Source organism: Parasteatoda tepidariorum, chromosome 4 (assembly GCF_982258835.1).
Source record: "Parasteatoda tepidariorum strain Cologne lab strain chromosome 4, Ptep-v5.0, whole genome shotgun sequence".
NCBI lineage: Eukaryota > Metazoa > Arthropoda > Arachnida > Araneae > Theridiidae > Parasteatoda > Parasteatoda tepidariorum.
In genome coordinates this window covers 69,196,135-69,220,996 of record NC_141758.1, presented here as the reverse complement: position 1 = coordinate 69,220,996, position 24,862 = coordinate 69,196,135, and the positions used below count along the sequence as shown (strand labels likewise).

The window sequence follows — 24,862 nt, the reverse complement described above, 5'->3', positions numbered from 1 at the left end:
CGAAAATTCCACAGTAGTTCGAGGATATGAATGCGATGCACAAAAGCTCGTACAGTTTCCATATTTAAGCCCAGTTGATTCTTTACATACATAAATATGTTAAAAGTATGTACGCGTTAACACTATAATTTCATTCCATAGTTAAATGTTCTTTAAATAATTATATGGGGTGGACATAAAGTAGGTTTTTAAAGCTTGATAACGATAAAGCTGCTGAACCAAACTCGACCCAATTTGATGTAGATACTGTTTAGAATATGGGGATGATAGTTTCATAAGTGAAAAAATTTCAATTGTTTGCTACTAGAGGATAAAATTATACAATCAGGATAATTTTTTTGTGTAAAATATACCTAAGCAAAAACAGGAAATTTAACGTTGTCAATGAATTTGATACTGGCATCGCATTGACATCACATAATTGCATTTTTATAGAACAATTTAGCAATGTTGTCTATCCTAGGCATTAGCATGTTGTACTCTGATTTTTACGTAAACATGAGGTTATCTGAAGTTTGTTCTATATCACTGAAAAACTTCATTGCTAGCGAGTGAATAGCATACAAATACCTATTGAAATAGGATAAATTTGAAATTTAAGCATAGCAAAGGAAATATGCAAATTACCACGTTTTTAATTCGTAGCCTACGAGTCTTATAATTACTTCCAAAAAACACTGATATGAGGTTATCTAAAGTTAAAATGGACAAAAAGACAATAAAAATGGTATCAAAATAACCAAAGTAGGCATAGTCATTTGTTCTAATGCTTAGAATATGTTTATATTACGTATTATATTACGTATTCTATTTTAAAAAAAGGATTGTTTATGTACAGCATTAAAAATCAATACTAAAACTCAATTTCAAAATTTACAAATTCCTGAAAGACTGAGCTGAGAGGTGTTCTAATTTGTGTTAGATTCTTAGTTATAAACTAAGGATCATAAAATGTTATTGCTAACCTGTAATTATCGCTGGTCTGTCTGTCCTTACAATATTGTCCGCCAATTTCGCAATATCATATCCATTTAGCAAACCATCAAGCAGAATGTCCTTCGACAGCAGACCACTAAATGTTTTTGTGCCGGGTATCTCCTGAGGAGTACTCTTCGTCAGAGCATTTTGATACAGGTCATTAATGACCACTCCGTCAATGACCTGAGTGGTGATGTTCTCAGTAATCAAGCCACCTTGGAAATTCTTATGACCCCGTATGAGATGCGTTCCAGATAATGTTACAACCTCATCTCGAACTTTAATACCGTTCAATGTGCCAGATATGCTCAAATCACCTTGAACATCTAATTTGTTCTCGAATGTCATATGAGCTGAAAAATTCAAAAAGATTTCTATAAATTAACATACATAATTTGAGAGTATTAATTTCAAAAACTGAATGTGAAAAATTTTGCATTTTAGATTTATTGAAATGTTTAATAAAATTGATAAAAGTATGCTTCACTGTTTTTGATTTCAGTTAAATATAATTTCGTAAATAATCTACAAACATCAAATAAAATATTTAACTTGGCCATATCAGTCTGTAATGGATGATTACATTATATGAGATACTCGGATAATACGAAAATAACTTTCAATGCCACTAAAAACATCAGTAAGTTTTGTAATTTAACTTGTCAATTTCCTGTAAAAACTTACTATGTTTGATTTTTTTTAAAAGTTTATTTTTATAGTGTTATGATTTAGAAATTTATTGTGAAATTTTTATGCATGCAAGCATCAATATATTCTTATATTTCATAATGTATGACATAACATTCTACAGCTATTATATAAGCGTATTAAGAGGTAAAAAATGAATGTTAAAAAATAAAATAGTCATTACTTTGCAAAAAAGTTATACTAAATGTAATGCTTAAAAGCACAAAGTCCTTAACGACTTAAAGCGACATGCTTGAAGTCATTAAGCATGCTGTACCTAACTAATCAATTAGAATTTGATCAAAAAGTAAAAAGCAATGCCTAAAAAGTTAAAATTTGCTTACGAAATCCAAAAATAAATAAAATTCACTTAAATTCGAGAAATTAAGTTTGATGGCTCTACTAACAACTAATGACACGGTGAAATGCTAAGATGTTAGGATGGTGGGTATCGATCAAAAAATTGTTCAGAGTAAGCAATGTAACTGTCATATAATGCTTTACTAGAGATAATTACTCCTGATTCGACGAAATAATCTAAAAAACTGTCGAGAACTACAAATTAAAACTTGCATATTTTCTGTTAATTTTGCCTACATTTTACAAGGCTGAACGCACCCTAATTGTCATTAAGTGGTGCATCACACAAGCATTTGATATTAAAAGTATTAGTAAAAACCTTATAAATGGAATTTATTAAACTAAGAAACATACATTTAAAGAGTACTAATCTAAAATATTTATCCATTGACTGGAGCAAGTTTGAATCTCTGCCTTACTAATGATAAACTACTTATGTCACAAGTTCTATAAGTCTCCTTAGAAAGATATGTCAGTCTTGCGCAACCAAGTAACGTACTAAAATATTTGTCTATTTTCAAGTAAGTTTGCTCAAAATTGTAATTAAACTTTATCAAGTTTCATCAATCTCGTGAAAAAAACTAATGAAAAATTTCAAAAGCAGACTTCTATATTTTTACGATTTTTTTTTTTTTTTTTTTTAAGTACAGTTGTTTGTTTTTCAAATCCAGGTAATCTTTTTCATTACGATTAACATTTTTAAAGCGTTCTAACATAAAATTATATATTATGTATTATTTATATTACTAATTATTCAGTATTTATAATAATTATGTTATTCAGGATTTGTTTTGTTTGAAAAACTTGGACATAAAAAAAACAATTATAAATACTGTGGAATCGTGTAAAATGACGGGGATTGGTAAGATTATCGTTCTAGTTTAGCAATAAGATCTTGCTAATATTCAAAGGATTTCTAACATCACAATTTGTATGCTTTTAGACTTGCTTTCAATTAGCTAAAATTTATTAGTTTAACTAGTGTTCTAAAATATTTCTAATTAAAAATGAATCTTAAAATTGGCTTGAGAGAATTAAAAAAAGCAGTTAAAACTTTACGTTTAAAAAGCATTCTAAAAGTTAATAACAAGACTTACCAAATGAAGTTTGTTCGGTATTTGTAGTCATGATATCTTTGCTAATATCAATTCCATTCACAGTTGTTTCAACATCTAAATTACCTGTGACTGTGAGCGGGTTCTCAAATATAAGAGTTCCCTCAATCTTTTGTGGTTTGTCCAACCTAAAGATGAATTTAAAGAAACTATGCATCGAATTATGAAATTTATAAAAATAGAACACCGATTAGGAAAAGTAACAATATTAAGTTTTGATACACATTTTATATATTCTTTTATTCCCTTTGGGGCTAATTTTTGGGAATTTGGAACTAGTGTTTTTCGCACTATAAAACTAGTTAATTTTCTCCATACGTTTCAAAAGTTTAATGGATTATTTTTTTTTTACGAAAAAAACGAAGATTTTACTTAACCAATGCAAAGTAATGAAATATGTGTAAAAGAACCATAATTCAATATATATATGAATAAGGATATAACTAAGTGAGAAGGTCCTGTCTACCTGTAAACTTAACAGAAGGCACTTTAACCTGTTAATTGAAGAATAAACCTTTCTTCAATTAGTTTCACAATGGGGACTTTTTCTTCGTAGTTAAAAGTAATATAATCACACCTTTATTAATTTCCATGACTAAAAACGTCATGCCCATTTGTGTATGGCGACATTTCGTCATACTGGATTAAACTAAGCCATTTTAAAAAAAAAGTTGAAATTCTTAAGTCTCTTTAGCTTCTTTAACAGTTCTAAATATTATACCTTTTATAATGTACAGATTATTAAGTTAACAAATATACTTAGAATTAATTTGATAATTAAGAATGTGCATAAGGGATAAAATATTTTAAAAGAAAATTTTGTATATTACTGCAAAATTTATAACTTTAGCAAATTTTAACAAAGCCTGATGCCTTACAAGGAAATAGCACCAAATGTAACGAAATTTTAATGTTGAACTTATTTTTGGCCAAAGGTGCGTAAAAGCAAAATTTCAATAAATATTTATTAACACTGACGTATTGTTCACGAAGATTTTCAAGAGTTCTGAATACATATAAAATATTAATTCAATTGGATTAAGCACTTTTTGTTGAGAAATCTTTAAACTGTGCTGGTTTCTTAACTTGTAACGGTTGTTAAATGCGGCTTTCTATAAATGGTAATTGAGATTAATCGTGTTTTTATGTCGGATCAAAATTGCAAGTCCTGTAAATAAAATAAAGCAAATTTCATAAGAAAAACTAGCATTTAACTAAATGGTTTGTCCATTGATTCGGCTAATAGTGCATTTGCGCATCATTTCTTAAATAAAATATTTATGAACCAAGCTTTTTTTCGTATCAAAAAAGATATAATTCAAGCATATTAAGATGAAAATATCCCATTTTACAAAATTTCTGTTCGCTCAGCCTAAAATGTGAGAAGAAATTTTTCTACATGTCTTAAAGTGCTTATATCGAATAGCTTCGAAATATTAGTTTAACTGACTACTGATAAAAATTTCAGACATACCTGTATATTTCTTTTTGAAGCTGAGGTAGATTCACACCTGCAATAGATTGGATATCAACAGAGATGGATGAAATAGAAGATCCCGTAATATCGCCAATAAAATGTTTTGTGCCTGTTATTTCAACCGATTCATCTACTCGAACGACATCTGAAACAAAAGCATTATAAAAGAAATGTCAAAGGTTGTTATAAAAAATACATTATATCATTATTACTTATTACCTGGGATAACTTTTTCAATTTCTTCGACAAGCTTTTCTAGCTCCAGTACATTTTTCTCTAGCCAATCTGTACCTTTTCGGTACTGATCCAGTGTTAAATCTGAGCCATCCCATTCCACGAACACAGTATTATTTATACTTTCCACCACTGTACCTTCAGATGAATGCAGTTCTTCGAATGACTGAAAGGCTGTTATAGTTTGGCTGCCAGTTTTACGAACGGCATTTTGCAAAACTTGCATTATGTAATCAACTTGTTTAGTTTGTTCCTTCAACGTCTCCTAAAAATTAAGACTTAATTTAAGGAATGAAGATTAAAATGTTTAAAAATTTAAAGGAATAAAAAGAATGGCTTGCCTGTATTTCTTCCATATATCTTGAAATTTCTTTTCCTTCAACTAAAATTGGATTTCGAATGAGGTTTAGCTTGGTGTCCATCAAGAAGGCATGAATATTCCAGTCCTTGCTTAGGAAAAATAATACAGCTTTGTTCTTACGCGTGAATGAAGTTACAGATCCTGGATTCATTTTAAAACCTACTGGGATTTCTAAAACGAGAGAATCGTATATTTCAAAGAAAACTCTGTCATTAAAACCTGACAATTAATATTAGAAAAACAGAGGTAAAATAGATAATGAAAAATACTAGTCTTTAAAAGTAAATTTTTCTAATTTTTACTTAACTTTTTCGATTTCAGAACTAAGAGAAAAAAAAACGATCATAAAGAGTATGTATGAAAAATCTGTATGCAAATACTTTATTCAGTTATTTCATCTTTTCCACTATTCTTAAATCACAAAGATGCATAAATAGGCAAAAATTGTAAAATTCGAAATATTTTTTATTCCATTTTTAATTCCATGAATTTTTTAACCTAAAACATTCATAAAAACTTAGTTGCAAAACCCTGCTTACATTAAAGAGAAAAAATTATTGTGAGAGCAAGCCTAATTAACATACACATTTAAGCCTTTATATTATAGAATTTTTAAATTTCTTAAGTAGAAAGAATGAAACACATTTAAAAATTTATTCAAGTTTTCAGTAAGTCTTATAAGGCAATATCTCACAAGGATAAAAATCTTGTTGATTACGCTTGTTAAACAGCAAGCAATAGATAGAACTGATTAGACTGAGTTTATATTGTTATAAGCATTTTTTTACGTCATCGAAATTTGATAACAGCCAGGATACCTGTGAAAAGTATAGATACTAATTTTCCTGGTAGCAGAACTTCTGTAGCACAGAGGTGGAAGTCGCAAGTTTGCCATATTTTTTTTGTATACGATGTTATTGCGGCACTTAGAACTTCTAAAATGTGAGAATCCCGCAATATAATACTTAAAAGTTAAAGGGAAGCATTTCTATTACAAAACCAATATTTTCCTTAGTTAGTGGGATTCTAATTGACGATAGTTCAAAGAGGAGAGTTTACCACCTGGCTTTCCCAACTTTCCAGTTTTAGGACATAGTTTAAAAATTATTTTTTCCATGTAGAATTTTAAAATTTCCTAAAATTTTGATTTTAAGCTCTATTTTCCAACAAATTTCATTTAGTTTACCCAATGTTTAGTTCCTTTTTTTAGAATTTTATTTTTAGCGTTGATTTTTTTTCAGTTAACAAAAGACAATTAAACTTATATATAGTTAGCATTTTAAATATACAATTTCAGAATTTTAATTTTAGAAATGTATAAGTTTCAAACTTATAAAATTAATTACGAGAGCTTTCCTTTAGTAGATCAGTTGTTTCATTATGTTTTGTAGTATAAAACGTTCTTGCCTTTTAAGACTTGCAAGCATAAAAAACGAAGCATTTTACCACATGCACAGCAAATTTGGTGAGATTGCAGATCATTTCAAAGTCGAGGGGAAATCAATATACTATCAATAAAAGGTACCATCAGAGTATAAATAGAAAATATCGACACATGAATTCTATCGATAATCTTTTAATAGAAAACCTTTATTGGTGCTTGTCATTTCGAAATTTCTTTTCAAAATATTAATGGAAACTATCAAACTCTTATAATTTAGAAAAATGCATGAAAATGTTCATTTTCGTATTTATGCTTTAGTGTAAACAAGTTTAATTCTATTCCTTAAATAAAAATTTGAGTTAGAAAAATATTCGAAATGACAATTTGTTCAGCATAGTGGTAAATTACAGTGAAAATTAAATTCAAATGAAGTAAGCCTTAGAAATAGTCTTTTATTCAAATAAAAACTTTAACTTCAGCATTTCATTTTAGAAAAATTAGCAACTTTAGTAAAATTTTAGAAACACTTTATGTAAATTCATGTAAATCAAAATGAAATTATAGATTTCACATTTGATTAATATTGAATAAAAAATGCGTACAAACAATCAAAACAATCTTCGAATTAGTAAGAGATTTAAAATAACAGACAAAAGTAAAATAGCACGCGCAATAGATGACGTGACTCTTTCAATTGAAAGAAAGTATGTGCTACTTTATTCTGTGAAACAATTAGCTTTGTATGCAGAAGAGTTACGGGAAAATTCGAATTTGTTTTGAAGGAATAGAAAAGTCGTTTGAAAATCATGTTTTTGTGATAAGTGCATTGAATCAAATAACTAATCATTCATTTAACTTCATCATAAGTAAAAATTTAAAGTAAAAAAGTCTAAGCTTCAGATTTGTCAACTAATATGAAAAAATATTTTCAAGTAAATATTAAATAAAAGAATATTTCCAATTAGTAATTAAGACTTTTTATATGTACACTAAATGTACGTTACATTTTTGAATTATTTTGAAAACATTATGGACATATTTTGTACTGTTCGATACATCAGAAAACGTTCTCTTAAAAGTTCTGTAAATATTGCAAATAATCTGTTATACTATTTAGATTTCAAAAAAAAAAAAATACCAGATGTTAAAATAATTAGCAGTACAAAACTTACTGTCTTTACAAATCAAACATTTTGAATTATGATAAAAATCAAAACATTCGAATTAGTGTCCATTTTTGCATTTCAAACTTCAGATCTGAAGTTTATATTATTAGCGAAACTAAAGTTTTAACAAAAACCTGAATCATTCTTAAAACTAAAGTGTAAATAGTTTAGAACGTATAATTAGTGCAACCAGTACAACGAGTAATATTACCGAGTTTATGCCATTCATACTTTTAATATAATAGTTTGTATCTTTAAAACCAAAACTCAAATGTTTACTTTAGTTGGGAAGTCATTCCTTTGATACATTCATACGAATAAACTAGTTTTAAAATATTTAGTGCAGCATATGTATAAAAGGGAATCCAAAAATTTAAGGTTGAATTATCTTACCGACTTCAGATTTGACGAAAGTTTCATTTTGTCCATTGTAAACATAAATCCCAATAGATTCATCACCAATAAAGAACAGAATAACGTCATCACGGCATGAAGGCAGAGTAGTGGAGAATATCTGTCGCACGTTGTTTGCGTCAAATGTTTGCTTCCATGCATATTCCCCACTTTTCCAAGAGTAAAGATATTGATGATTCTTCCCAGCTACGGTCAAATAATGATGGAAACCCAGTCGGAAATATTCTAAATCCAGTAAATCTCCATATGGAGAATGAATCCTGTGGAAAAAAAAAAGTTTCCGTTACCAATGAGTTTAAAATACACGGAAACTTGAAAATTTTGTGAAATTTCTTTGAAAGATTCTAAATAAACCAAAAGGTCTCTAAAATTAATATAAAAGCCATACCAATTCCGTGTCAAAGATTGAAGGGTTAAGATCAAAAAAGCAAATGAGTTTAGAGGGGAGACTATAGCTATAGCTATAGCTTTTGACTACAGCGTTTAATGAATTTCTTTATCTCGGTTTTGAGATTATTTTAAGCATTTTGGACTTTTTACTTTTCTATTTAAAACATTGAGTATTTTGTCTCATTTATTCAATAATTCATCTTACAACATACAGTTAGATTAATTATTAGATTTAAACGGTACTATCCAGCGTGTACTGAGACGTACTAAATAAGTTAGTGAAAAATTTCATATCATTAATTACAATCAAAATGCTTAATACTATTCTTATTAATTATTGTTTCTTTCCTATTGAGATTTACTAAGATTGTTAACTCAATCAGAATTAGCTAGTCATATCTGCACTATCAGATCTGCTACCGCAAGCCAGGTAAGTGATGCTGAGGGGAGGAAGGAGGACGTTTTTGGCTCATGGCCTGTAGATTGAAGACCTACGTTTAAAACAGTTCTAAAAACTAACCTGTCAAACAAAATATGATTTCGTGCGAATTGGTCCATTTTAAACACTTCACAGGCCGACGAGTTAGATACTGCTATATAACCATGTCCATGAATTGTATACGTAATCAAGTCAACTGCTGAAGGATAACGGACTTCTATGTAATGTAAAACTTCTGTACTACCTGAAAAGTAAAATTTTAAAAGTTTTAGCTACATTGTATAAGAAAAAAAATGTGCCCAACCTTTATATTAAGCGGAATCCATTTTAATAGAAATATTAGTTCAATTGGAATAAGACACTCGAAAGTTAATAAAGTCAGGTTAGAAACAAAGTTAATTTTTATTAGTTTGTCACATTTGTTTGAGAACCATGTGTTATCTTGATCTCAGGTTAATTTTTAAAAGCAACATATCAAGTATTGGTTCCAGTTTAAAGAAGGTTAACTAACGAAGGCAGCATAGCCAGAATTTAAATGGACGAAGAAATGTTGAAAATCTTACGAAATATTAATTTTTGATTAATAAATTGTTAATTATTTTCTTATCAGAAATAATTTTAAAACTTTAGATGAGAGTTTTATTGAATGGGAATATTGTAGGGACGAAGCTTCAGTGGTTCAATATTTAAAAATACTGAAGATTTCGTAAAACCACATTTATAAGAGTGTCATCGAAATATAAAACCACTTTTCCACTATAAGGTTCTATACATTCATATGTGCAGTAAATTTAAAATACTATATGGTCACTTTATATTGTTAAGTTTTTACAAAATTATAAAATTTAGCGAAGCATAAGATTTTGTAATTTAAAAATAGTAAGAGCAGCGATGGCTCAGGGGATAGAGCACTCGCCTCCAAATGAGGTGATCAAGGTTCGAATGCCAGCGATAGCTGGTCGTTATGAATTCTGAAAACTGATCACACCGACCACAGTGCTGACAGTGGTAGGAGGATCATTGGCTAGAATCCCTTTGCTGTTGGGATAACAGTCGGCGGTTTTCGTGTTTTTCCTGTCCATGCAACGCAAAGGCGGGTTAGTTCCATCAAAAAGTACTCCAGAATGGCTAGTTGCTCCCAAGGCTCGATCCAGGAGTACCCTTGTCTTCTGGGTTGGATACAAAATTGCAGGACTACGGTGTTTTACATTGGTAGTCGTAAACTCAGAATTGGGTCGGCAGTACAATGTAGGTTGTAAAATTTAAAAATGGTTATAAAAATTATAACCGTTTCAATTAATTTTCTTGATAAAAAATTTACTCGCAAAATTTACTTAAATTTTATTTCAATTGTAAAGGCAAGTATTTGCATTTTTGTGAAAAATATTTTATATTAAAATTTAGAAAAATTTCCTCAAATTTGTTATTTTGTAAAGGAGCAACAAACATTAAGCGTTTTGCCAAAAGTAGCTTTTCTAACGTTAAGTCTTAAGAGAAAAAAAAATCTGTCAAGCGCAGATTGTTACCACTTGAAGCAACGTAATAAAATAGCGTTATAAATTTAGTTTACCCCAACAAAAGGGAAAAAAAAGCCTAAACATTTTTAGCACCGGCTATTTTTTTCCAGGATAATGCAAGACCTGGAGTGTTCGCAACACTTTTGGTCTAATTTATAGGTAGAGTGTTTGCACGGAGCTTTTGCTTCAGAACATGCACCTGGACGTAATCCGTTTATAACACTACATCGATTGATTTACAAGTAAACAAGAGACAAATTTTATAGTAAGAGAAATGATCTATTGAAAAAAAAAACTCAGTTATAAAATGTAAACTATGGTTATCGGCATTTTTGTAAATGCAAAAGTGATTTTAATTTTTAAATTTCGCCAATTTTTCGGATAGGTTTTTCACCACGTCAAATGTTGTAAACGCAATAATGGAGATTTGGATTATTTTTCAAAAAATTTAGTGCTATCTAAGTTTTTATCCATTAAAGAAAAAAAAATATAAGCTTTTATATTGTACAAATTTCAAATACCTTGTTGTTTGTAAGTGATTTCTGCTACATCGTGCGTGTTGATAAGAACAACGAGAGATCCTTCATACTGAGACTGAACATAGGATATCTTTGTGGCATATGGACCGGCTGAGCTCAAATCCAAAGTGATCAAACCAACCTGAAATTAGTATTCAAAAATTGTCAGATACCACATTAGAATAGCTACTAGTTAATAAGTCTCAATGGTTTGATTTTAAATAATAAGCATAAAATATTTTCTCAACATCTGTTATTGGATATACTTGAAAACCTTACATTTGTTCAAACAAATTTTTAATTCTTTTATCTCTGACGAATAGGCAACACAACTATTACATTATTCCTATAATCACCATTCAGTTTAAAAATTTGGTGTTTGAAGTTTATGGTTTGCATTATTTTACGCATTTAAAATCAATTTTTACTTCAGGTAAAACCGTATAACAACTTAATGCAAGTGATGAAATTTCAATTCTAAAAGATATAAGCCAAACTAAAATATTTGCTCGCCACTATTTTCACGAAAAATAAAAAGTTTCTATAATTTTAAGACATGTCGTTAAGAAATTTTTGGTGCTCAAGACCGTTAAAGAATGTAGAAACTGAAAAACGGAAATGCATTTATTGCAACGTAATAATGATATCAACTTAAAATAGGGCTCACTGTAAGGCTTCAGTATCACCCATATAATATAAAATGCCATTAAGAAAAATTAGAAACATCTTTGTCAATCGCAGCCAAAGTCTCAAAATATGAAACTCGCATAACTGTTACTATAAAGTCAAACTCTTTCTATAGTTTGTTCACCAGGAGTTGGCATTTGGCCCTGCCTTTATCACGTGGTATCCGACGATACTATTTCGCTATTTTTGGGAGAAGGATGTGAGCAATCCTGAACAAGGTTGTTATTTGGCGATCGTATGACAAAAATATTTATTTATAAATCATTAGATAAATCATTGGATAAGTTATTAGATAAATTAGATAATTAGTTATAATCTGGTTCATACGAAAAAAAATGCCTAGAAAAATTTCTGTAAAAACTTTAAGTGATTAAATAAAAACAATATTTTTACAATAAAACAGATTTGGCAATTATAAATATAAAATTTTGTGATTTACTGGCTAAAATATTAGTTTAATTGAAAACAATGTTTCAGTATAAAGACAGTTATTTAAAGTTCTTGTCTATCATTAAAAATATATAATTTTTAATTTTTATGTAGTTACTAGGCTCAACATTAAGTACAAAAATTAAATATGTTAAGCGTAAAAACTTCCATCAATTCGAAGTCTTCTTTGTGAAACTTAACTGAAGTATCTGAATCAGATTATTATGAGAGGTTTTTTAGATTTAGGGATTTATAATCGTTTTGCACCATAATTAGTTTGATAATTAGATGTGTTAAGTCTCTGCAAATATACAGTGAAAAAAATTTTTACTCGAACAAAACTAAAAACCAGACCAGGGCAGCATTTGTAAGCAACTTTTAACTGTTCATTAAATAAAATTCCAATGTCAATTGGGTACTTGCACTTCGAGAGGACCTCCCATACCCACCATGTGACCTATGACGTCAGCGCCAGCTAATCTTTATCTGCAAAATGGCGCAATAAAGTTGAGTTAAGAGTTTCTCCATATAAGTTAATATGTTAATTAACAATAAGTTAATACAGAGCCATATTGCAGATCAAATTAATTTAAATATAATTCTTTTTAGTCTACCTTTTTTACTTACATTTATTATTTGTTTATGTATTTTATTACAACAGTGATATATTTGTTTTTGCAACTTTGATGCATAATTAGTTTGCTTATGTTCCACATGGTTTCGTGCCTGTGTGTTAAGTTTCTGTGTAAATATATAGTGAAAAAATTGAAATGTATTGAGAAAGAATCTCTTTGTAAGAATTTAAAATGAATCACTTAAGAGAATTTATACTTGACGGGCTTTGCTTACTCGAAATAAAATTGAAAAGAACAGTTGCTATCGTAAGCAAATGCCACGTTTCAACAACCAATTAATATAGAGATACCCGCACTACGTCACTTGCAGTTATCCCATTCTCATCACAAGTATGAGTTACACACGTTAAAGAAATCTTATAAAAATTTAATCTTATAAAGATTTAATTTTATTAAGGAAAAAGTCAAATATTAATAAAGTAATGTTCAATAAAATGTAAAATTATAAAAAGAAACGAAACTATGGCACGTAAAAACTTACCATTAGGCCTCTATTGCTAATTATTTCATAAACATAGATCAAATTTGCACCAGCTCTCTCAATGAGAATTGCTACATACAACGCAGATGATCGTTTTAGAAACCGTGTAAATATTAGTGTTTCAATCACAACACCTAAAATAAAATCCGTAATTAATGAAGGTTTTATCATTTATTACATTTAAGTATAAATTAAAATCACTTTAAATTTGATAAAAAAAATTTTCAATTGAAGAAAAGGAAAATAAAATTCTTATGTGTATACGAATTAGAATTAAAAAAACATTAAATTTACTATTATAATCAAAAATATCCCATAACTTACTAAAAATAGGTTTAATTATTTTTCACGATACGTAATTTTATAATAATTTACTACATTCGTTTTTGTTTCGACGAATTTGATAAAAAAAAATTTAAAAATATATATCCTAAATACCAGGGAAACTAGTAAGAAGAAAATACCACGTAAGTTCCAAAAAAAATTTTTAGACTTAGATTGTTAGTTTTAAGGTATTAATTTAAAAATGTAGGTGATTAGTATGAGGCTATCAAGTTTTTAATTAGTCAAATATAAGGACAGTAATAATGTAATGGAATCCATATTATTGTTATCTTAATTTCCGTGAAATATCCTTATCAAAACTTCTTGTAATATCCTTAAATATCTTGTAATATCGTGAAATATCCTTATCAAAACTTCACATCAAAATACTAGATCAATAGGAATTTATTGTATTAAAGAATACAATAAATTATAGACTCTCGGGGGAGCCTGTAACCCCTAGAGAGCGCGTCCCCAGGTGGCGGATCAGGGAATGCCTCCTTTGGTTTACCATAGGGTGGTAGGAGTAAAATAAAATAGCTCCCGCGGAGCAACAGGCAGAAGTCCAACCTTTCCGGAGGCAATGGCACTCCTCTTCTATGAATAGTGCAATATATAGTGCAATCACCTTGTTATCAAGACTTTTGGTGGACTCTAATCTTTGCACTAGCATAGACACGACAACAACAATAGGAATTTAAAAGCAAACGTATATTATGCATGATTATAAGTGCCCATTATCATAAGCATAAGTTCCAGTTAGAAAAAAGTTCAGAATTGCAATTAGAAACCAATATGAACTAAACACAGTGAAATAAATTCTAGAGAACACCGTCCAGCAATACTTGAATATGTAAAGGAAAAGCTGATTACGGTAATCCTAGAAAATAACTAAATCATTGATATAAAAATGAAATGCATTTTAAAAAAATTATTGAAGTGGCAAGAGAGATTAATACTTACTTTTGTCATCTGGGATGAAACTAAATAAAGCGTCATCTTTCGAGAAGACAAAATAATTTTCGTCATGAGACTCCATTTTGTTCAAAACCACGAGGCGACTTGATGAACCCAACAAGTAATCAGTATTGTTGAATCTCTTGTAATGCCATTGCGTGAAATTAGCATCATAGAAGACTGGCACTTCTCTTATCTTTTCAATGATGAGCTCTGAAGTTAAGATGAACAGAAATCATTAAATATAGTAATATGAACAAAATGAAGTTATATTTCAGACTACTACGTTGAAAACTCGAACCTTACCCACAAGATATTTTTTTTGTTGACATTTTTAATGTAGTAGTGTAGAAAATAGAACATGCAATATAAATACTTGATACAAAATTTGAGGAAAGAAATTTTATATTGCGCAGAATCTTGAGCGATTTTAAATGTGTCAGAAATATTAAGCACGAGAAGTTTTCAAAAATGTTTGAATGAAATTATAGGCACCTAATTAAACCTTTTTTGAAAGCATTAAATCTTTTTAAGAGCATGATCAAATTATATATTTAGATACATAAGACATGTAGTTAAAAACTAGGCTTAAAAATAAATACATTGCATTCGAATCTACTAAAAATCACAACCTGAAAAAAGGAAATTTGTAGTTCCGAAAATGAATAATCAGACGATTATGTTATTCTAAACGTATTTTTCGGACGATAATATTTTTCAAATTTCTAATACTCATTAGTAGTTTGTTATATCAAGAAGAAACACTTTCATTCGTATGAATTAAGTAATTCTATATTTAAATACTATAGTCAAGAAAGTTTTTTTAATAGTGCTTTAGTTTTATTTTTTTGCATTTACCATAGTTTACCGAAATTTAATACTTTTAACGAAGTTTTCAGGTAAGAATTTTTAGCAGTTTTACAGCTGATTTAACGAAATTTAATATTAAAAACAGAGCTTCGAACTTACTACGCATTTTGGTTAAATTTTGTTTAGTAACAGCTAATTTAATGTTTTGATTTAAAAATGTTTGTACATTTGATTTAAAATTATCCACACCACTACTAATGAATTAAAAGATCATATAAAACGCCACTTTGTTTCAGTAGTTCTCTTGTGGTGAGGTATTTTGAAATTCCGACAAAATAATCAAAATCTCTGAAAACTTTAAATATCTACCACCCTGTAAGATATTATTCAAAAATCGTAGTTAACAAACCTCTTAATATACAAAATATTAATTTTTCGCATTAATGGGCTCACTTTCGAAGTTTTTAAATAAATATAGTACCACGTAAAAATATTTAGAACTTCCTGCTTTTGATTGCAGGCAATGCCATTTACCTTCTCTGTTTCCAACGCCTGTATTTGGTACAAAAGACCGCATGAAATCTATAGGCATATTGAATGCAGGAGGTTTTGATGTTCGAACAACACTGGTTCCTGCCTCGAACAGATTACTTTTATAGTCATTTAGAAAGTCCTGAAAAATTAAGTAAACTCCTTTAAAATAAATACCAATTAGACGACTAATTTCATTTCAAAATTTTTTATCAATATGTTAAAAAAAACGAATCTATAAAAAAATTATCTGTGATATTTTCTGGTGTTAATGTTACATATTGTGTCGTAAACATTAATTTTTCAAATTGCTTGCATATAATGTAGTTTGATATGACCGGGATCCTACATTTTGATTAATTTACAATTTCCATTATTTATTAGAAATTACTTGGTTAGTTGCATGCAGTCACCATGTTGCTTAGAGGTTAATGAAAGACACTGTAGGCTATTTATCTATCAACGCCGTTTTAAAAAAATTACTGAGAAAAATTTTGAGTGTTATCAGATTCTGCTCTAATTTCTAAAAGATTTATTTTTTGTAAGGTCAACAGATAAAATCGTGCAATACAAAAGGATATAAGATACAGGCAAGGCTAAAAATAAAGGAAGCTCTGGCACTGTAAAAGACCAAAGCATACGAAGTTCGTAGCAAGAAGTGAGATCTAAGCTTAGAAATAAACTTAATTTAGTGAAAATTACAAATATTAAAAATTCAAAATTACTTATGTATCGTTATTTTAAGAACCCTTTTATGTTTCTCAGATTAGAAGGGTCATTGTCTTAATTTTACAAAAAATATTTCAGTAGAAAAAGTTTTAATTTAAAAATATTCTAGGTTATATCAGACCAGCTTTGATAAAATTAGTTGCTAGCATACTTTCAAAAAATAATTTATCCTATAAATGTTTTTGGTTCATTTTTCATTGAGATCAAAATATTAACAGCTTTATCACTAGGAAAGAAAAGTAGCAGATAGGAAAAAGTTAAGGCCATGTTTTTTTTAAACTTTTCTTCCTCTTAACGCGTGCATAGTTTCCATAAATTTTATCGATATTTAAAACAATACTAAAAAAGTTGCAGTCATTATAGGCTTCCAACTGTAGCTATCGAATTTTTTTATTTATGAAGGAAAAAAATACATCTCAAATATATCCCAATAAACTATCAGAATTAAGAAATAAAAAACTCGTGCAAGGGGATGAAGGGCATATGCACTTTCTTCTTGCATTCCAAACTTATGCAAGGAAATTGTCAAGACGCTGGACTCTCGTTCATGCGAAAGGGAGTTTAGATCCAGTCGGCCGAAGAGTGTAACTGGTGACCCCGTGTAGTAAATGGTTACTTGCGCACTTTAAATTTGTTGGGTTACGAAGTACTCCATGTTTCCATACCAAATTACACCTCTGGGATTCTAAGTTGGCGATTGATCGTTGTCTGGTTCAGGTCAAAATTACGATCGGTGGATGAATGGATGGATGCATGAATGGGTCTGCCCTATGGGTGTGACGTATGGGTGTGGCAGAAGTTTGAATTCTTTTCCATAGATGGTGCCACTGGAAAACAGGAACAATCTCACCCCTTGATTTAATGGCCTGCGACAACAACGTCAAGGAAGTTTTGAGGAGATTAGTTTCGGAATAATTAAAATTAGTCGTCTGCTACCCTCACTGTATAACATTCACAGCTATAATTTAGCTCCAAAAAAATTAAACACGTATTTGTGTCATACACACGAATTAGTTTTTGTTGAGAACCTTTATGGAATTTGCTCTTTCAGTCAGCCCTTCAATTATGAGAATCGTCTTAGCTTGAGTTTTTTATATTAAAAGTAAATTTCGGTGAGAAATTTTAAACTGAGGTAACAAAGGAGTTTTAGAAAAATATTTCCAAAAAGTTAAAGATGATTTGTTACTCACTTCTCTTTCATCCGCAGAAGAGGCATCAAAAGTCAATAACAAAAATATCCACCACATCTGAAAGACATTAAAACGTTTCGAATATCATAAGATGAGAAAAAAAAAGTAATCATTAAAACATTCACCGAAATTCGGGACAAAAACTGATAACATTTGAAATCATATGCTTTTTAATATTCTCAATAATAGAGTTTAACAGCACAATAAACTGCACCATATAAACGCAGACCGATAAGCATGGCAAGGAATCTAATGATGTAAATAAATAAAAATAAAACTTTAATGAGTGACCCGGGTTAACAAAGTGGTAGCTTTGCACTTCTTTAATGTTAGTTACAACAGAAATTAAAAGGTATAAATTAATCAGACACCAAACAGATTAAAACAAAAAAGGTCACTTCGATGCTTCAGAAATTTAGAGAATACATTAACTTAGAGATATTTACTCCTCTCGGTGGAGATCATTGCAGAGAGGCTTTAACAAATTCCATTCTTTTTTTAGTTACCACGGCTTAGTTTCAAAGTAACAATGTTACAATGAATTATGAATGCTTAGAGTATGCTCCACTTGTTTAGGACACCCGGCAAAATATTTATAGCAAACATTTCTTAAGTACTTTAATTTTTAGCTTTGTTTTATTAAAAACATTTGGTAGAAAGGGATACTCGAGGAAATTTGGAATCTTCTGTGCTACAAACAGGTGACTTTACCTACTTCTAGTTAATGATTAAATCATACCAACCTATCACCAAGTTTGATGTAAAAAAATGAGCATTGGGTCACGAGATTAGTTTTTATTTGAATGAGAAATTTCTGAGCAGCAAAACACTTTTAGAAGCTTTCCCCTATTTTTATTTTATTTATCCTAATTCAACGATGTGGACGAAAATCAGCGATCAGAGTATTGTAAATATACATTTTCGAAAATGAAGAATTAATTGAAATGTTTGGTGAAAAAATAAAGTTCTAAATTATTAGGATAAAAATTTTATTGGATATCAAGCTTTGTTTATTTTTAATCGAGCAGTTTAAGAGACTATTCTCTATACTGTAAGTTTTTATATTTTAAAGCAAATTGTCTTAAATGCACTTTCGGTAGCATTTTACAATAAGAATTTAATGATCGGCACGATAACTTCTATTGACTTATATTCTGCACAGTTATGGTATAAATTATTCAGAAGTTTTTTAATTTCACTTAAATTTGTCTGGTTCGTAAGGTTTTGTTGCGCATAGTTTAAAAAAAGTTCATCGAATCCAGAATTCAAATAAATGATTAAATATATTGATTGTTCTTTTAAATACGATTGATTCTAAATTTTATATGTACATTTGAGTACATATTCCTGAAATTCGAAGGATTCACATTATGTAAAGTTTAATGACAGAAGATAAAATAAGTCCAACTCAAAGTGAGAAAGAGATCACAAGCCTCCTGTAACCCGCCGTAAATTGGAAAAATTTCACTACTTTGAAAATATTTTCAGATTTTATTTCTGTGCTCTTTTTAAAAAAAAAGATTGTCAGGAAAAAATATAATTGGATTTACTCTCGGTCGTCGGAATTTTTAATTACAATGAAAAATCATAAAGTAAAAAATTGATTTAAGTTACAGAACATATCTTACTATTTGGATCTAGTAAATTTTATTTCATGACCAAAATGTCAAAAATCACTGAAATCCGTGCAAACATTTCTAAATATTAAAATTTATCATTTTTATTTAATAAAAAATTAGAAAAATAAGTTTAAAACAGTCATTGAACAGCCGACCTAGTTTTTTGGGTTTGTGACTACTGATTTCGAACTCCGTACCCTTGTAATTTTAAACCAACTCCAGAAGACAAGAGAACTCCTGTTCAAGTATTGGGAGAAATTTGCCTTCATGGAGGACTTTTTGATGGATTTCGTCTTTGTGTTGCATGAACAGGAAAGCCAAAAACCTCCCACGGTTAGCTCGACTGCAAGGGGTCTAACGCATGAACTGTCTACCACTGAGAATATTTTGTGCCTGCACTGTGGTCGGTGCGAGATGGGTGAGGAATTCGTATCTATCAGATATCGCTGGGATTCGCAACTGTTACACCTCATTGGAAGGCAAACATTCTAACATTCTACGCCTTGAGCCACCACGACTGAATAATGTTTAAATTATTTTGTTAAAAATATTTTATGGTGGTAAAATCCTATTATACGTTCTACACATAACATGATTTTGAGAAATGCCGTTTACGCTGAAATGGTGCATTGTCGCTTGTCGCCAAACTGTTGGAAAACCGGTCAAATGTACGACGGACATGGTTCTAAAAGAGAAACTAAAAGTAATCTAAGAAATCTAGTCAAATCTACAACTGCAAATTCCAAGCTTTATTGCCTTCCCAAACATGTCAATTTTGCCAAATCCACCGTGTAACCTATATTAAGATTAATCCTTTATCACATATGACTTAACGATCTATTTAACTAACGATCTTCTACATATTCAGAAGCAAAAATAGAATTTGTCACTATTTAAAATTCAGTTCTCGAGAGGAAAGCTTTAGCAAAACCTGTATTTACCACTAGGGTTGGAAAAATTAAAAATAAGATATTTAAGTTTAAGCTAGTAAGTTCACTTTAATACCTTAATTTTTATGTCGTAAATAATTTGTTTTTGTTTATAAATTATTATTTTAAGTACTTTAAAAAACAATCGCAATGGATAATGTGCAAAAGGAATATTCAAATTAATATTTCAAGTAGATTCTTTTTAACGTTAGTTCCTTTGATGAATAATTTCTCTTCGTGTTAACACTCCTCGCAAATTTCTTTTAGTAATGTAAAGTACGCGTAATGATTTAATCTTTTACTTCAACATTTTATTAAATACTTTCTTTAAAAAATTCCTCGAGTCTTATTAAAAAAACTTCATTTTGTCTAATTCTATAAATCTAATAATTTTTAATGCTTTATGGTAAATTCAAAATTGTCTAGTTAATCTTCGGAAATCAATCCACATTTGCAATTTTATTGAGAATTAAACAAAATACGTCAGAAGATTTAAAGTGAAAATCGAAAATGAGACTATATTTGCTAAAGTTCCTTTACAACTGTTAAAAATACAAAGCTTTTTATTTAATATTTGAAGTAGCGAGACTACTTGCACCATTTTGAACAAGCACTTTCTACATGAACACAGTTTAGATCTTAGAAACCGTCAATCGACAAGTAATAGAAAATTTTTTTTAAAGTAAACTCTTCTTAGGTCAACATAAAATTTTTTTTATTTTAGTTCCGTTTTATTAAATAATTATAATTTTTTCTCCCGTATAAAACTAAAATTAATTAGTAAAATTAAATTAATGAATTAATACTTGAAACTGAATTAACATCAAGTGTCATCGACTACAAGTTTAAAAAATTTTTTTTGAACTTGAATGGACGAATATTAACGATGGAAAATTTGAACACGATGTATAAATATATATATGGAACGGGTGAACTAATAGTAGGAATTGGAAAAAAAAGGCTCGTGGTATCAGATAACTATAAAAGTATAAATTGGGTGACGTTGACCACACGTGCTACCACGTAATATTCTTTATTGAATTTATCTGACACAGCTAATCTATATATATATTTCTCTTACACGGCGACAAAAAAAAGCCTCATTACAACTCCCCGAATGGCAACGCTAGAAAACCGACCAATGATTGCCGCTAAAAATGTCACATGCCAAATCTAGCTGAGGTGGCTCAACATATAGCGCTTTTAAAAACGGAAACTGATATAACCAAAGAGAGCATAAGCTTGGCAGAAGAAGTCTTTGTTGATAGAGCGTTATTTTAGTATTTTGTCGAAAGTGCTTTTTTTCACGAATTTATATATTACGAATTTATTTGACGATTTTTGATTTATATCTCGAATTTATTTGTTTTCCTAGAATTTATTTGTTTATGCAGGTTTTTCCATTGCAATTCACTTATTTCAATTTTTAATAGACTTAATTATAGCCAAACTTTTAACCTTTTTAAAGTGAGCACATTTTTAATAGGTTTAACGAATTACATGTCATTTATTTGAATTCAAATTTATTTTAAGGACTTAGTATTTACTTAAAAGATGAAAAATTTTTAAAAAAAGTTGTTATATGGATTTGAATGATTGTTTTGAATTCTTAGAATTTTGTGCATTTGCAATGTGCCTAGGTTAGTAGCGAGCGAAGCGATCTTGGTTTGCGAAGCAAACCATATAAGATTGCGTAGCAATTTTCGGGGGTTGGCGAGCGTTAGCGAGCAGGGGGCACAGCCCACTAATTTAAAATAATTAAATATTTAAGTGTGCGTAATAAACTATTTTTTTTGTTCAAACACAGCTATGTTAGAAATTATCACTGATGTTTTTAAATGTCATCCACTAAAAGTTCAAAAAAATGTAAGTAGTTCAACAGTGTTTTGACAAACGGCATCTAGGCTTAAACTTTTTGGTGCGCACAACTGGAACAACTTATTTTGTTAAAATTCAATATAATAAACAGTTAAAAAATAGTTAACAAGCTTTTAAAAAAGGAAATTTTATTACAAATTTAATAAAGAATAAGTTTCTTCAAGAGTATACACAAATATGCTTTTTTTACTGCGTTCTTCTAACGTAGTATTTATTTCACGAATACCATATTTAACTTTGCCTTAAAATTTTAATGTTAGAAACTTTTTCAAAATAATCAATAATACCTTTAAAACAAATCCATGCTCTTTCCTTAAATAACATAATCAAATTGAATATTTTCATGCTGTGGAATTTACGAGTCTAGGTTCAAGCAATAACAATTTAGTAATATAACAAAAAATTCCAAAATGTATCGAAATAGTATGCTTAAAAATACTTTCATTTTAAGCTTCAATATAAAGTTCATTCTATTTTTAAGACACTAAAAGAAAATATTTTATGCATAAAAGATAAACAGAAACAGTAAGTATGCTAGCGTATGCAATTTAGTTCCGGTATAGAATAAATCATTGTAGATGAGAATAAATATTATAATAACTTACCGTTTATTAATAGCTTTCCTTGTAGTCTAGTTGATAAGTAACTTAAATAATTAACTTTTATGACTCCCTAGGTAAACCAAACGATAGCAAAGTCGGGAAAAGTTGTCCCAAAAAAGCCCGCATTAGCTGCACGAAAAGCGTGGGACATTCAAATAGCAGCAACTGATCTGATTTGATATAATACTGATTGTCTAAAATACCTTTTTTCGATTGAATAAAAAATTAAAAGATCCCGACTGCCTATTTCAGTATTTTGTAATATCCTTAATATAGTGATTACACGAGGGAGCTTCATGGCCGAAAGGTATCGTCCATCAGCCAAACACTTTGTAACGTGGAGGTAGCGGGTTCGAATACCAGAGAAAGTCTGTATAGATCTTTATGCTGTCCTTTTTCAGCTTATGCTATTTGTTTTTCCACTTGAAAAGGGATTTAATGTAATCCTTTAAGGTTGAGTGCACAAACCTTCAGATGTATGTAAATAAGCGAATAAATAAATAAAAATAGTAACCATTCAAGAGTCTTCCGTGGTTGAGGGGTATAGTCCAGCCATCACACACTCTGAAACATGGTTAAATTTCCGTCTTAGCCATGGTTGTATATTTGTGATATCGTTCTATAATTTGAAAGTCCATTAGTGTAGTTCTAAAATGCCGTTTACATCTACACCAAGTCCCGCAATGGAATAATCGTAAAGACACGGTTCCCAGTAGAACATCGAAGTCAGGCATCATTGGCTGTGGTCAATGAGCTAGTGGGTGACCCGCTTTGCTCAGCCTGCCTAGGGACCGAGGGTGCGTGGTATCGGTCCTCTTTAAAATGTTCCACCGTAAAGTGCTTGACTTCACGCGCAAGTCACTGAGCTACCAAATCAGGGGAGACATCCTCCCTGTAGAAGAAGATGGCATGTCTTCGGATCATCCTCAGGGATGGTACCGTCGCCAATATCCCATTGTACAATTCTAGTTCGACGTAAATAAAGTCCCGCAGTGGACTGATCGTTGAGACACTGCTCCCACCAGATCACCGAAGTCAAGCATCACTGACTGCGGTCAGTGTGCGGGTGGGTGACCACTTGGATCAGTGTGCGTAGGGATCGAGGGTGTGCTGTATTGGTCCTCATTAAACTGTTCTACCATAAAGTGTTCGACTTCGCGTGCAGGTCGTCGGACTACCAAAGCAGGGGAGCCATCCTCTCGGCAGAGGATCAAAATTGTGATGGCATGTCTTCGGATCATCCTCAGGGATGTTTCCCAGACCGTCGCCAATAGCCCATTGTGCAGCTCTAGTGCGACGTAAATGAACTACAACTACAATTCGACGTAAATAAAGTACCTACCTATCTACATCCAAACCAAACCTTCAATAGTTAATGCTAACTATTCTTTAATTTCACATTAGCTTGTTCAAGCAATCAAGTATTTAAATATGCGTACGAAACAGATTTAGAATAAAGAAATTGTATAAGCCTGAATTCACCAAGAAAATAGATTCCCGAACAGCTACATAAAGGACTCTGTATTCGTTCCCTGATGTTGTTGTTGTTGTTCATTTACGTCCCACTATGGCTGCACAATGGGCTATTGATGACGGTCTGGGAAACATCCCTGAGTATGATCCGAAGACATGCCATCACAATTTTGATCCTCTGCAGAGGGGATGGCACCCCCGCTTCGGTAGCCCGACGACCTGCACGCGAAGTTGAGCACTTTATGGTAGAACAGTTTAATGAGGACCAATACAGCACACCCTCGATCCCTACGCACACTGATCCAAGTGGTCACCCACCAGTACACTGACCGCAGCCGGTGATGATTGACTTCGGTGATCTGCTGGGAACCATGCCTTAACGATCAGTCTACTGCGGGACATTCGTTCCCTGAAATCACTGAAAAAATGCTTACAAGCGAGAAGTGTAGCTTGAGACTACATAGCAATAGAGTAGATGAACTTCTTGAGACTTAAGTGATCGTAGTCCTCTATGACAGAGGGGGATTGCTTTTCTCACTGTCGTTCTG

At 30.5% G+C, this 24,862-nt stretch overlaps 1 protein-coding gene across 1 annotated transcript in view; it reads right to left on the bottom strand.

The window, feature by feature from the left end:
* The window catches only part of LOC107456920 (uncharacterized), a 59,793-nt gene extending 36,737 nt beyond the window's left edge, over nt 1-23,056 (bottom strand). Inside the window, exons 1-13 of the mRNA XM_016074899.3 lie at nt 22,845-23,056; nt 17,814-17,870; nt 15,898-16,036; nt 14,560-14,766; nt 13,273-13,406; nt 11,044-11,182; nt 9,087-9,249; nt 8,156-8,436; nt 5,193-5,383; nt 4,837-5,116; nt 4,615-4,762; nt 3,123-3,268; nt 966-1,331 (exon numbers count right to left, since the gene is read on the bottom strand). Of these exons, the coding sequence (XP_015930385.1) occupies nt 966-1,331; nt 3,123-3,268; nt 4,615-4,762; nt 4,837-5,116; nt 5,193-5,383; nt 8,156-8,436; nt 9,087-9,249; nt 11,044-11,182; nt 13,273-13,406; nt 14,560-14,766; nt 15,898-16,036; nt 17,814-17,870 (2,251 nt within the window). The 5' untranslated portion in view covers nt 22,845-23,056. The remainder of the gene's footprint in view (nt 1-965; nt 1,332-3,122; nt 3,269-4,614; nt 4,763-4,836; nt 5,117-5,192; nt 5,384-8,155; nt 8,437-9,086; nt 9,250-11,043; nt 11,183-13,272; nt 13,407-14,559; nt 14,767-15,897; nt 16,037-17,813; nt 17,871-22,844) is intronic.
* Nucleotides 23,057-24,862: the final 1,806 nt, after the last annotated feature.